The following is a 16,316-nucleotide window of genomic DNA, read 5'->3' on the forward strand; positions in this document are numbered from 1 at the left end:
TAATAAAGAAAAGTCTTACTCTGATATCTGTACCAGAACTCCATCTATAAGAACACAGGAACATGAGAGTCAGACGACAATGATGGGATTGTATTCTTAAAAATAAAAGTTCCATTTAGAACTAAAGAGATTTTTTAAAAGGTCTGATGTCATAGAAGAATCTTTAAGTGACACAAAGATCTTTTTATTCTCTGGTTCTTTAGAAATTAATCTGCATGTAGCAGCTTTAAAGCAGTGCTTCTCAACCAGGGGTCTGTAAATGAGTTAACCCTGTAAATCCTGACATATTAAATAATAGTCAGAAAAATCTTTTTTTTGTTTGTTATGAAAACGTTTATTGAACAAAATATTTTAAAAGTTTGCATATATGATTTTTGTTGAGTATTATATTTGATCCATCTGGTTTTTATGGCTCATATAGTCTGAAAGTCTGATATAATTAGAATATGGAGGAAAAAAAACAATTTTTATTCAGAGTCTCAAACTATGTAATTTAGTGAAGACAAAAAAAAGATTCTGAAGCTTGTACTGTAAATAAGTGCAATCTTTATAACAGTACAGCAGATACTTACATAAAATGATATAAATATCAGTCGTCACTCTATATCTCCAATAATATGACTTAGTAAGATGAGATTTAAATGATCAAACATATAATGCAATGCAATACATAAGTGAAAATAAGCGAAAACATCTAAATATCAAGATATAATCTGAGCTGGATGTATGATTTCTAGACTTGTAAAAGCCATGCAAACATTTTATTATGACGTTTTTTCTAATTATGTCACGCTCTGAAATACTTCAGAGGTTACAACAGATATAGAAATTGCTATTTTTTTTAGTAAAAACTACTACTAATAATAAATTATAATGTATTAGTAATAAAAACAATTAAAAAGAAGTTGAGAAGCACTGCTTTAAAGAGCCCAGAAACCAAAACTGTGATCTGATGAACCTGATGAAACATCACAAAGACCTTAATTAATCTCCAAAGAGCCGTATGTCAGCACAAGAAGCCCATGCAGAGCAGAATAAGACAATATGGTGTGACGGTACCGTTTTCTCTCTGCTCTGGAAGATCTCGGCCGCCTCCTCCAGAGAGCAGCGCTCCTCATAACACTCGCGCTCCAGATTCCCGGGCTTCATCTCCTCCAGGAAGACGTTTGCCCTTCGGTTCCTGAGCAGATGAACGGCATCACGCCTGTCCAGAAACACTGAACACGATACACACCCTTGATCAGTGATAGATAGACATACATACATACAGACAGACAGATAGATAGATAGATAGATAGATAGATAGACAGATAAATAGACATACAGACAGACATACAGACATACATACAACACTGAACACGATACACACGCTTGATCAGTGATAGACAGACATACAGACAGACAGAGACATACAGACATACATACATACAAACATAAAGACAGACAGACATACATACAGACAGACACACACACACACATACAGACATGCATACAGACAGACAGAAAGACATACAGACAGACATGACAGACAGACAGAAATACAGACAGACACACACACATACAGACATGCATACAGACAGACATACATAAAGACAGACAGACATACAAAAATACAGACAGACATACAGACAGACACACACACACACACACACACACACACATACAGACATGCATACAGACAGACATACATACATAAAGACAGACAGACATACAAAAATACAGACAGACATACAGACAGACACACACACACATATACAGACATGCATACAGACAGACAGAAAGACATACAGACAGACATGACAGATAGACAGAAATACAGACAGACACACACACATACAGACATGCATACAGACAGACATACATAAAGACAGACATACAAAAATACAGACAGACATACATACATACAGACAGACATGACAGACAGACACACACACACACACATACAGACATGCATACAGACAGACAGAAAGACATATAGACAAACATACATACATACAGACATGACAGACAGACAGAGACACACATACAGACATGCACACAGACACGTACACACACACACACACACACACACACATACACACACACACACACACACACACACAGTAATAACTGATCTCTGGCTAATTTGTATGTAATGACATCATATAATGAAGATCAAGGTAACAGCCTAGTGATAAAATGACAAAAGTTCTGATGGATAAATAAAATGTGCAACCATTTTTTTTTTAAATGATTCCCAATTATTTTTCACCATTTTTAGAATTTGTACAGGCTTTGTATCTTTCAATGTCAAGAGCAGGCCTATTGTAATTAGCAATTCATTTCATTTTGTTATACATGACAGCATTCATTAAAGTTCCTTAATCCATCTTAGATGGCATAACTGTGTTTAAATTAATTGTGTATCATAAAAGTATTTTGAGATTTGAGAAGTTGCTTGAGAAGTTGCTGTATCAAAACCACCTGCATAAAAGCTTAGCGTTCAGATTAATGCACGGCTCAGACAAACTGTATGACTGCAATAAAATTATGACATAATTATTCCTTACCGAATAAAACCCTCAATGAGTAAAATTGGTCGTGTCTGTTATTATGGATTACGCAACATTTGAATTACTTCCAAAATAATTTTTTAAATCTATTTTCCTGGTTTAATAATTTACTCTTGTAAGAAAGTAGCAGTGGCCAGGACAGACATTCACCATCATCTTCACTTAAAAAGATGCAATGTTTATGTAACACTCATGACTTTATTAATATTTGATATATGTTCTCCTAACGATGAGAAAACATTTATATAACATTATTCTCAGAATGTTTTCATGATGTTATTTTTACTTGTTCATATAACATTGAGAAAAAAACATTCTGTGTTCAACATTCTTAGAATGTCTTGATGTTATAGACGTTTTTGTAACGTTTTAATCATGAAAACTGGACATTTAATGCTCTAAGAATATAAAAAAATAAACTTTCAAATAATGTAGTATTTTGGGTAAAAAAAATTGTGGAACTTTTAAGTAAAAACGTTTTAGTCGCCTTTAAATAACGTTCTTATCACACAAAAATGATATTTATGTTCTAAGAATATTTAAAAAAAAATGTTTTAAATAACGTTATATTTTGGGTAAAAATAAAATTAGCAGAAAGTTTCTGAAAAAACATTGAAATAACATTCGAATCACAACAAAAAAATTGTCATTTTAACATGATTAGAATATTAAAACTAATCGTTCAAATAGTGTTATATTTTGGGTGGAAATAAAGTTAGCAGAACATTGTAATAAACATTTTTGCAACATTTAAATAACGTTATAATCACGACAAGAAATCTGGACATTTTAGAAACATTTCAAAACAATGTTCCCACAATGTTTTTATAACCTAAATTTGTTGCTCAGTTAAACATCTGTTAATGTGGACGCTAATATAGTTATTGCAATTTGCTATGGTTATTGTTCATGGTATGAACGGGCCTTAACGATAATGATGAACTTTTAAATAGTTCTAATTCCATGAGAAAAAGTTCACAATAACCACAAATATAACGACACAGAGGAATGATATTGTTGGAATATAGTTAGTTATCGTTCTCAGTGTAGGTATTACATTTTGTTCAAAAGTAGTTAATATCTACAGCACAGCTTTATATTAATATCATCACTAAAAACAGAAGCTCTTTGAATTGTTCTCTGTTCTTTTGAATAATCATGAGTATTTGCTCACCTTTTTGAGTTGTTTGACTTGATTTAGGTCAGTCCAGAGGAGGTTCACTTTTACTATTTCAGTGTTTCTAAAGACAGCAGTCTTAAAAATCACTATTTGCACTGCACTACAGCATCGACCTTTAGACAGACAGTGTTTACACACATATGAACACACACAACCTGCACAAACTCTCTTGAATCAGCGTAAACACTTCCACTGAACAATGACGGTTTAAATTAAACCAGATCACTGTATAAAAATGTGTTTACTAAACAGATAAACATGCATTTTGTCACTTTCATGAACTAAATGTAATCTGTTTGTCAGCCTATATGGTGTTGGGGAAAGTTACTTTTAAAAGTAATGCAATACAATATTGCAATGATGAACTTTTAAATTGTTCTAATTCCATGAGAAAAAGTTCACAATAACCACAAATATAACGACACAGAGGAATGATATTGTTGGAATATAGTTATCGTTCTCAGTGTGAACAGGTATTACATTTTGTTCAAAAGTAGTTAATATCTACAGCACAGCTTTATATTAATATCATCACTAAAAACAGAAGCTCTTTGAATTGTTCTCTGTTCTTTTGAATAATCATGAGTATTTGCTCACCTTTTTGAGTTGTAAAACTAATCGTTCAAATAGTGTTATATTTTGGGTGAAAATAAAGTTAGCAGAACATTGTAAGAAACATTTTTGCAACATTTAAATAACGTTATAATCACGACAAGAAATCTGGACATTTTAGAAACATTTCAAAACAATGTTCCCACAATGTTTTTATAACCTAAATTTGTTGCTCAGTTAAACATCTGTTAATGTGGACGCTAATATAGTTATTGCAATTTGCTATGGTTATTGTTCATGGTATGAACGGGCCTTAACGATAATGATGAACTTTTAAATAGTTCTAATTCCATGAGAAAAAGTTCACAATAACCACAAATATAACGACACAGAGGAATGATATTGTTGGAATATAGTTAGTTATCGTTCTCAGTGTGAACAGGTATTACATTTTGTTCAAAAGTAGTTAATATCTACAGCACAGCTTTATATTAATATCATCACTAAAAACAGAAGCTCTTTGAATTGTTCTCTGTTCTTTTGAATAATCATGAGTATTTGCTCACCTTTTTGAGTTGTTTGACTTGATTTAGGTCAGTCCAGAGGAGGTTCACTTTTACTATTTCAGTGTTTCTAAAGACAGCAGTCTTAAAAATCACTATTTGCACTGCACTACAGCATCGACCTTTAGACAGACAGTGTTTACACACATATGAACACACACAACCTGCACGAACTCTCTTGAATCAGCGTAAACACTTCCACTGAACAATGACGGTTTAAATTAAACCAGATCACTGTATAAAAATGTGTTTACTAAACAGATAAACATGCATTTTGTCACTTTCATGAACTAAATGTAATCTGTTTGTCAGCCTATATGGTGTTGGGGAAAGTTACTTTTAAAAGTAATGCAATACAATATTGCGTTACTCCTTAAAAAGTAACTAATTGTGTTACTTTTTATGAAAATGAATGCATTGTTACTTTTGTGTTACTTTTTGTCATCTGGGCTGAGCTTGCTTATTTGTTTTTATTAAACAAAAAAAAAAACAAATTGATATTTTTGGCAGCTGTAAAGGCCCTTTCACACTAAAAGTGAAATGAATAAGCCTCAGGCTGAAGGAAGTGCCTCTGCACCTGGGAAAACAAAGTAACTTGGATTACTTGTTTGTAAATTTAAAAGTAATATGTCACTAGTTACTTGAAAAAGTAATCTGATTACATAACTCGAGTTACTTTTAATGCATTACCCCAGCACTGAGCGCATATATATATATATATATATATATATATGTGTGTATAGTGTTGCGGAAAGATACTTTTAAAAGTAATGCATTATGATATTGCGTTATTCCCTAAAAAAGTTGGTAATTACATTACATAGTTACTTTTTAATTAATGCATTATGTTACTTTTGCGTTACTTTTTCTCATCTGGGCTGGGCTTGCTATTTTGTTTTTAATATAAAAAGTTGTGAAATGTAATGTAAAAATGTAAAATGTAACAAATGTAAAAGCCCTTTCATACTAAAAGTGAAATGAAATCTTTACAGCAGAAGGCACAGCTCAAACAAACCTTTCAGCTGTGCTGCCATTCTGGATTGCATGAAGAATAGGACACAAGAGACGAAAGTTCAACACTCTTCAGCATCTTTAGTTTTGAGGAATACCGAGTCTGTTTTTGTGCGAGTGAGACGAGTAAATGCATGTTGACATTTAGTCTAGAACTACATTAACATCATGTTCATACAGCGCACACAACGCCTCTGCACTCACTCCTGATTTCTCTCAACATGCAGACAGGAGAGCTGTCAGTCAGTACATGAGAAAAAGTAACTGGCGTTACTTATTTGAAAAAGTAACTCGGGTATTTTCTTCTAAATTAAAAAGTAATGCATTACTTGAATAGTAACTTGAAAAAAGTAATCTGATTACATGACTCGCATTACTTGTAATGCATCACCCCCAATACTGTATTTTTATGTATATATTAGGGGTCGATGACGATACCGATTATTACAGCTCAAGTAGACCGATAACCAATATTTTGAACCGATATATATGTCTGGTGTAAAAATGAAAATTAATGTCAAAATTAAGAATAACAAGGGCTCTGACAAAAACGTTCTTTAAATGCTTTTAGATTATTTTATCGGCAAATCAGTTTTGAAAATGACAGATACCGATAACCATAAAAAAAGCTTAATATCGGTGCCGATAATCGGTCAACCCCTAGTATATATATATTGAAAAAACACAAGTGAGGTTTGGGCAAAAGAATGTTTTAATTCACATTCTATTCTACAAGTAGTTACAATATTTACAGTATTTAAAAAAACAACCAAACAAAGCAACAAATTAACAAAATGAACAGTGAATGTGTTAATATCTCAAACGTTTCTCAGCAATCCTTCATATAACATAGAGAACAATATATGCATCTACCTGTTTGAAAGCAGCACCCGATTAAAGTGGATTTCCTGTAATACTCCATGATGAGACCTACACTATGGATTAGACTCTATCTGTAGTGCTTTAGAGGTAGACTACGGCTCTAGTCAGTAGTGCTGAATTAGGATTGTTAAAACAGATAAATGTAAGACTCTTCTTTCAAACGAAACTAAGCTCAGCAGTCAAACCTCTCATCTGAAATCGAAGGCCACAGTCACTTCACCGCCAAACGCTGCGGCCGGATCTGACTGGAGAACATCCGCTTCAAATTGCATACTTATTCCTCTTTGATTCCAGTGTTAAAAAGCAGTATTAAAAGTCGTATTCAAATCAAACAAAGCATCATGCACATTCAGACATTTTCTCTGGAAGAAGTGATGGGGTCGAGAAATACGTGATTTTGGGGCCCTTTTATCTGCCTGCAGCGAAGCCAGTTTATCATCACGACTTAAAAAATGAACAAACTAACAAGCAAACAGGCAATATGAAAAACAAGGGCGCGTGGGACGTTAACGGAACAGTTTTAGTTGGCATCAGCTGAACTCGGTTATAAAAGAGTTTTGATTTCGTCCGTCACGTCAGACGAGCGAACCGGCTCTGCTCTGCGCCGGCACCATGACGGGTACGGCACCCATGCGCTCTAGCGTGGCTTGGCTCACGGCGAACGAGTGCGTGTGTTGATGTCCGTGCGTCACGGCCGGCGTCGTGGTGACGGGTGGGCGGAGGCTCAGCGAGCCGTTACTGCGGGCCATGACGGGAGGCGAGGGGGCGGAGTTTGTGGTGACCACCAGAGTCTTGGGTGGCGGCAGGGTGTGGCTCCCGTTGGTGTAGGCGGGCCGCGAGGGCGCATTTCCCGCCGCATTAGAGCCACCAGTGAAGGTCTGCCGCGTGTCGCCGTTGTAGCGCGTGTAGGAGTTGGCGTCGTAGTTGGGTTTGGGGTTGTGCCAGTAGTGGCTGTTGTAGGTGTTGGTGGACGTCAGCGTGTCGTTCTCTGAAGACGAGGCGTCCGCTTGGAACGCTTTGACCGATGAGGATCTCTTCGGAGGGAGATCGTCCTCCCTGTGTGAGGTGGGATAGGAATCAATTAAGCAAAGAATTAGATATTATATTTACAAACTTCTCAAAATGAGGGTCATGGGAAATTTCTGGGAATATTACGTATTAAGCATGCTGTAAAATATTTCTCTAGAATGAAAGTTAACAGGGAACGTTCTTACAACATTCACAACGTTTTTCGAAAGTTATATAAACGTTAAAGGGATAGTTCACCCAAAAATGAAAATTCTGTCATTAATTTAAAAAATTAATAATTAATACTTATTCATTAAGGTCAAAGTGTCAGTAAAGTCATTTATAATGATACAAAATATTTCTATTTCAAATAAAAGCTGTTCTTTTGAACTTTCTATTCATCTGTGAATCCTGAAAAATAAAATCTATCACAGTTTCCACAAAAATATTGTGCAGCACGACTGTTTTCAACACTGATAATAATCAGAAATGTTTCTTGAGCAGCAAATCAGCATATTATACTGATTTCTGAAGATCATGTGACACTGAAGACTGGAGGAATGATGCTGAAAATACAGCTGCGCATCACAGAAATAAATTACATTTTAATATATATTCACATAGAAAACAGTTATTTTAAATTGTAATAATATTTCACAATTTTACTGTTTTTACTGTATTTTTAATCAAATAAATGCAGCCTTGGTGAGCATTAGACACTTCTTTCACAAACATAAGTATAATGTAAATAGAGTGGTGATTCTGTAGCCGTGTTCTAAAGCGTGGCGTTCGGAGAGAGCGGGTCAGGTCACCCCACAGACACATGGTGGACCGGGAAGGGCAAAGGTCACGCCACAGCACGAGTCGAGAGCTGCGCATTTACCCGAGAACGTGGGGCAAAACGGGATTCCCACGGGCAGGGGTTTAGTACCTTGCATGGCATTGTGGGGCAGTTTGAGCACCGACTCCAGCTTCTCCCAGGCGTAGGTGGGTGTCGGGATGCCCTCGTCCGAACCACACAACAGCATCACGTCGTTACCAAGATCCAGCGACCCCTGAATACGACAGGACGGGATGGACGGAGGAACTGCAGGTGCAGAGAGAGAATAAAGATCAGCATCATATACCAGCTTCACATCAGCTGTCATAACGGGCAAAATAACCTTCAAAATACCTTGTGTACTAGATTCTATGCTAAAAGTGTGATTCTGCGAGACAATGTCTATGTCTGAAGGTCACGTGACCATGCCAATATGGCAGATGTAGTACACTCAGATTGCATTCATGCATACTATATAGAACACACTGTTACACTTTATTTTAAGGTGTCCTTGTTACAGTGTAATTATACATATAAGTACTGAGTAATATTAATTAACTACATGTACTTACTATATGGTTAGGGTTAGGATTAGGGGTTGGCTTAGGGTTACTTGCATGTAATTATGCATAATTAATTGTTATTATAATAGTAAGTATATGTAACGTGTGTAACAAGGACAACTTAAAATAAAGTGCTACCAAACACACTTTTGAAAGGTTGTGAAGCAAGTTATTAAATGTACTCAGGATGTGATTTCAGATCAGCTGAACTAAAACTAAAACTGAATTTAAAATAAATTAAACCAAAATAGTAATATAAAAAAATGTATACATAAATGACAAGATTATAAAGAAATAAAATAAACTAGAAATTAAAATGAAAATATAAAACAAAAAACTAATTCAAAATATAAATAAAGACTATAATAGTAAATAAATAATACTGAATTAACACTAAAACGGAATAAAAAGTAAATAAATAAATGAAATCTAAATAGTAATTAATTGTAAACTGACAAGTTCATAACAAAATTACTAAGATTAAACAGAAATAAAACTGAAAATATAAAATAAAAGCGAATTCAAAATATAAATAAAGACTATAATAGCATATAAATAAAACTAAAATAACACTAAAACTGAACTAAATCTAAACACTAATATCATAAAAAAAAATAATAAAATGACAAAAATACATTTGAAAATTACAAAAAATATCTAAAATTAAAGTAAAAACTGAAAATATGAAATAAAAGCAAATTCAAAATATAAATAAAAACTATAATAATAAAATTAAAAACAAATGAAACCTAAATAGTAATATTTTAAAGAATAACAAATAAAATGACATTTTTTTAAATAAAAAATAAAAGCTAATTCAAAATATAAATAAAACTAATCATATAAAAATAATAAAATAATACTAAAACTGAATAAAAAATTAATTTAATCTAAATAGTAAGATTTAGAAAAAAAACATTAAACTAAAATTAAAAATATAAAAATAAAAGCTGATTCCATATATGAATAAAATCTATAACAGTATATAAACACTGTTTGGATGTAGCTTATTTAATCCAATTTTGTGTAAAAACAATCAAATTATGGTTTTAAGCTACCATCAAATGATAACAAAACAAGTCAAGAAAGAGATATTAAAACTGTTGCTCTCTGGTTCATTCATCACGCTGGAAACTGAAAGTCAGGTTAACCGCATTGCATTGTGGGATACAGTAAGACTGAAGAAGAATCATGTGCACTGTCATGACATATGAAGAGTAATATCTGTGTTCTTCATGGCTCACCCAGCACAGTGAGGCCGATGACGCCGATATTGCGCCCCCCGCGGTCGGGCAGGTTGTTGACCAGGCACTGGTACGTCCCCGTGTCCGACAGCTGCGTGTTATTGATGAAGATCGAGGCACTTGTGCTGGGCATGGTGGAGACGAAGCCCACGCGCCCGTTCATGTGACTGGCTAAACTGAAGACCTGGCCTCCCTGATAGATGATCACCTGTCAGCAACAAACAAGACTTAATAACACCTTCACAACATAAACCTCTGCATTTATGCTTTATGATCATGCATGACGCTGTGTGCACTGTGGACTGTAAATACGACTATTACATGCATATTTAACATTAAATAACTGTTTAATGAATGCAAGAAAGAGCACAGACTGTTTCAAGCAGCTTCATGGGGAAAAGAACAAGAAAATATCAGTGTTAATATTGTCAAATTTCAGCTGGAAAGCTGCTCTACAGAAGACAATAGTTTTATTATCCAGCTCAATTCAGTTCAGTTCTTTCTTCTTATCAGATAATTGATATAATCTGTAATATTTTCTGAATATTAATTGTCTTTTACGCCCCAAATGAGCAGCCAAAGGCAACAGTGACCAATCACAAACCAGTATGCAAATATTACAGTGACATTGGCAGAATTAGTCTGATTTTGAAAGCTGAATATTTTAATGCAAATCACACTAAATCTTTAATATGAATGTTAATTTAAATATTTACATTTCTTAAATAGATGCAGACCCAAGGGTTAAACTATAAAACAAAATTTTAATGAATTATATTTGATCCAGCTGAATTAAATATGAAAAACATGAAGAGCTGTTTAAATTAAACAGACACAATTAATGACAAGTGTTAATTGTGCCATAAAAAAAGTCACATTTATGAGAGGTTATTTTAGTATAATTGATATACTATTATAGCTTTTGTTAATATTTTGAATTAGATTTTATTTTTATATTTTCAATGTTCATTTCAATTTTACTTAATAAAGTTTTAGTTAATTTTATTATTTTTTTGTAGTGTGTTTGCCATTTTTATTTTTAAGTTTTATTTGTTTTTTTTTGTTTTAGTTCATCTGGTTTTAGTTATTTTAGTACTTCAATTTAAACTAAATAAAAATGAGAAATGTTGCCTTGGCAACTATCTAAAATAATGAAAGTTTGAGTAATCAAATAATGAATGTTTTTTTTATTATTATGATTTTTGATTATGAATTTTAGATAACATTAATAACGCTGGACAAAGCAAGTTGTGTTATATTTTTAAGGCAAATGTCTTTCTTTATTTTTTTAGAATAACATGCACTGACAAATCAGTCACAATAAGACCAGGAACATGAATTAAAAAAGTTATTTTGATGTTTGATGTTAAAAAGCCAGTGTAAACAGATATAAATAAGATGTAATAAGGATGCATTATATTCTCCAAATGATCAATTATTGAAAGCGTTTAATTATGCAGCATTTTGAGCAAAGCTTTGGTCACTCGGAGCGTCAGCAGGTCCATCAGATGCTAAGAGCTGCTGGAATATTCAACACTCACTGAGAGTATAAAGCATTTTTAAAGGACTTTGATCTTTGTTAGAAGCCTCTGTGATCTGTCACATTAAAAGAAACCTGCTTCACAGTGTGTGTGTGTGTGTGTGTGTGTGTGTGTGTGTGTGTGTGTGTGTGTGTGTGTGTGAGAGAGAGAGAGAGATGTGTGTGTGTGTGTGTGTGTGTGTGTGTGTGTGAGAGAGAGAGAGAGAGAAAGCGATCATGGGAGGGTTTCAGTGGCCTTCGAGAGGCTCAATGATCACACACACACACACACACACACACACACACAGTGTTTTGAGCAGCAGTAAATGATGCTCTCATGGACTCTGGGCTTCTTACACACAAATGAACAGGCAGCACTTCAGCTGAGATGAATCGAGACGAGCCCCGCGGCCAGTGTGTGTGTGTGTGTGTGTGTGTGAGAGAGAGAGTGTGTGTGTGTGTGTGTGTGTGTGTGTGAGATATGAGCTGTCTAATAGGAAACGATGGGAGTGATGTACAGGTATATATATGTCAGAAAAAGAAAAATGAGTGTTGCTCTAATGCATGTTATCAGCCGCCTAATTCATCATAACGTCTCAATAGTGCCCATTATGGATGAGCTCTTATTAGTGCTGTTTGCATCACTAGTGCTCACAGCAGCTCGCTAATATTTTCTGAATATAAATTGTTTCAACTGAGCAAAGGCGACAGTGACCAATCACAAATCAATATGCAAATGTGACAATGACATCATCACTGTCAGCTGAAGAAGTGCGATTTTGAAAGTGAATATTTTAATGCAAATAATTGGAAGATGTTCGACTTTTTATTTCACAATTCAAACTTTTTTCTCACAACTCTGAGATGTAAATTCAGAAATCTGCCTTTTTCCCTTGCAATTCCGACTTTATATCTCTGAATCCTGACTTTTTTCCTTTTTTTTGTTTTTTTTTAGGCTCATTTTATTTTTGAAAAAAAAAATCAGAATTGCGAGATATAAATTCAGAATTAAGGTAAAAAGGTCTAAACTAAAAGTCTAACTAAAACTAAAACCGTAAAAAAATGTATTACTTGAAATAAAATAAACAATAAATGAAATAAATAATACATTAAAAAATAAATATAAAAAATGTAAATAAACTTATTTTATTTCATTTAAAAACAGAAAGAAAAAAAAAACTATAAAGACACAGCAAAATGATAAAATACACAGCAAAATGACTGAAACTTTAACTAAAATTAAAATGAAAACAGAAAATATAAAAATAAAATAATTCAAAACTATTAATAAAAACTTTAAAAGTGTTTCAATGATACTAAAATAACACTGAAGAGCGAAAACTAAGCAGATTTCCTCCCGTTTGTTTGCAGTGAGACGAAAGGAGGTCAGCATCTGTGTACAGATGGTCATCAGCGCTAAGAACAGACTTGGCTCCGGCCACATCATGAGCTGCCAATCATTAAGCCCCTCCCCCTAACGTCTCATCTGCCCCGCCCTCCAGCAGTCAGACTTCTCTATGACTGCAATGTCTTCCCTGACTCAGTCACTCCACATGCAGAGAAACATGCATAAATGTGACAGAATAAAATATTACACATATGCATAATAAAATATGCAACATAGTTTTACTTGGAATAAATGCATGCACTAGCTGAGCTTGCAAATGAACAAAGGATTTGGCGCTGAACCTGTACACACACGTACATCTGCTGTATGTCTTAATCTGCCGCTGAATGCAGAAGATTACGGCAAACACAGACGGACGTGAAGAGTTCGTGTTCTGATCAGAAGCAGGTCAGACGGGTTGATAGCATGTGTCTTTATGATAAGCTCAACATCTGCTAAAGACACGGAGGCATAAATCCCTCACCTATATGAAGCGCTGAGCATGCTGGGATACAGCCGACATACAAGTGAAACTAGAAAATCACTGCAAAAAATCCACATATGCACTGCAGTTGCATTCATATTGTTGTCACATGACTTTGTTTATGGGAATAAATATTGATTAATTAAAATTTTAAAACAATTTTGCATACATTTTTTTAATTTTTGGAAGCCAGATCAAAAGATGAGTCGAAAGGGAACCGTTAAAACACATTTTCACTCTTCACACTGGAATGGATGGTCATGTTGAGTGCAGTGCATTGTGGGATACAGTATTGCAGTGTTACATACTGCAAATGCAGTGATTATTAGCATGCATTACTCATAAAGCCATTAAAAAACATTTGCAGTAACTCAAATAAAGCTAAATTAAAAATATAACTATATTAGATGAAAAACTTAAACTGGAAGAACGTAAACATCAAAATAAATAAATAAATAAATAAAAATGAGAAATGTTTCCTTGGCAACTAACTGAAATATATATGTTTAAGCACTAAAATGACTAAAACGGCAATAAAATTAAATTATTGATAATAGTAATATTTAAATATATTTTAATATATATAATATTTAAATATATATATATATTTACATTAAAAATACTTATATTAAGAACACAAGAAAATAACTAAAACATTAACTTTAAAATTAAAGCTAAAATTATAACAATAAAAGAGAATTCAAAATATGATTTAATATTATAATAGTACATAAATAATAATAAAATAACACTGTTTAGTGTTATGCTAGAAATTAGACTAGAAATTAAAATCTGAAAAGCTGAATAAAAAAAAAACTGATGAAGTGTGCTAGAAATAACATAAAATTTGAAAATCCGAATAAAATAAAAACAATTCACATTACAGAATTACTAAAACTTAAACTGATGAAGTGGACTAGAAATAACATAAAAAATGTAATTGAAAATAATAATTCAAAATGTTAATAAATACTACATTACTATAGTATATAAATAATACTAAAATAACACTGTTTAGTGTTATGCTAGAAATTAGACTAGAAATTAAAATCTGAAAAGCTGAATAAAAAAAAAACTGATGAAGTGTGCTAGAAATAACATAAAATTTGAAAATCCGAATAAAATAAAAACAATTCACATTACAGAATTACTAAAACTTAAACTGATGAAGTGGACTAGAAATAACATAAAAAATGTAATTGAAAATAATAATTCAAAATGTTAATAAATACTACATTACTATAGTATATAAATAATACTAAAATAACACTGTTTAGTAGGGCTGTGCGATTTGGGGGAAAATATCAAATTGTGATTACGATTTGATTTGCGATTTTAAATTTGCAAAGTCAAGCTTCAGCTCAATATTGCCAATAATGTGCAGCACAGTATGGGTATCATTACCCGCTGAAAAAATCAATAGAAACCATCACAGAAATTCTTATAGTTTCCATGCAACCATTACAAAATTATTTTTTGTTTTGGGCATTACTCCAATAGGAATTACTGTTGTTCTATTGGTTGCCATCTGCCAGATTACATCCCACCAATACAATCCATCAAATAGACACCATTATAGTTTACATTAAAACCAATACAATTCCCATCATAACCTGAAATACATTACATCTGTTATTGTGTTTTGGGAGGGGTTCTGTTGTTTTTTTCTTCAGCAGGCAAGATTATAATGGCATAACTACTTTTACAGAATTAACTTAATTTCACAGAAAATATTTGTTTATTTTTTTTCCGTTTTTTTTATTTTTATGGTGGGTGTTTCCGCAGTTGGCTAGAGCAGTGCTGATTGGGAAGAACGGAGGGGCGCTCACTCTATTGGTTAGTAAGACTGCAACTCAAGGCTGGCAGTCATGCATATGCTCTGGAACAGAGTAATATCGCGTCCATATCGCAGGCTTTGCGATTAGGAAATCGCAACGTCTCAAATCGCGATTTCGATTCGATTTCGATTAATCGCACAGCCCTACTGTTTAGCACCAAATTCTCTGAAAAGAAAATGCCAATGAGACAATAGTGTAAACTGATGAAGTGGATTAGAAACACAATAATGTCTTTTGAATTTTTCAGACAGCGTGTGCATATGTGGTTGTATATTTATGGCTTGTGTGTGTGTGTGTTTTGTGCTTGTGTAACGAGCAGCTGTTGTGTCCTGGCCTGTGCAGCTCTGGGTTAATTAGTGCAGAAGATTCGTTTGTTGTGCGTGTTATATTGAAACACTTGGAGGCAGGTGTGTGAGTGTGTGTGTGTGTGTGCGTGAGCGCTTTTAGGTCAGATACAGAGTTACAGATGGTAAGTGTATGTGCATGTGTGTGTGTTTAGGTTATCTTCACAGAATTACAGGTAAGAGTGTGTGTGTGTGTTCAGGTTATCGTCACAGAGTTACAGGTAAGAGTGTGTGTGTGTGTGTGTGTGTGTGTGTGTGGGTAGGTTAGCGTGACAGTGTGACACGTGAGAGTGTGTGTGTGTGTGTGGATATGAGTGTGTGTGCGGGTGTGTGTGTGCGCGTGCGGGCGTGAGAGTGGTTGTGACAAAT

At 33.8% G+C, this 16,316-nt stretch overlaps 1 protein-coding gene and 1 pseudogene across 1 annotated transcript in view; both read right to left on the minus strand.

The window, feature by feature from the left end:
* Positions 1-6,780, minus strand: part of LOC107551862 (coagulation factor X) — a 15,546-nt gene extending 8,766 nt beyond the window's left edge. Inside the window, exons 1-2 of the mRNA XM_016233619.1 lie at positions 6,732-6,780; positions 1,060-1,217 (exon numbers count right to left, since the gene is read on the minus strand). Coding sequence (XP_016089105.1) covers positions 1,060-1,217; positions 6,732-6,780 — 207 coding nt within the window. The remainder of the gene's footprint in view (positions 1-1,059; positions 1,218-6,731) is intronic.
* LOC107551863 (immunoglobulin superfamily member 11-like) overlaps positions 6,560-16,316 on the minus strand; it is a 23,727-nt pseudogene continuing 13,970 nt past the window's right edge.

This window comes from Sinocyclocheilus grahami, unplaced genomic scaffold (genome assembly GCF_001515645.1).
Source record: "Sinocyclocheilus grahami isolate Dianchi unplaced genomic scaffold, SAMN03320097.WGS_v1.1 scaffold436.1, whole genome shotgun sequence".
Lineage (NCBI taxonomy): Eukaryota > Metazoa > Chordata > Actinopteri > Cypriniformes > Cyprinidae > Sinocyclocheilus > Sinocyclocheilus grahami.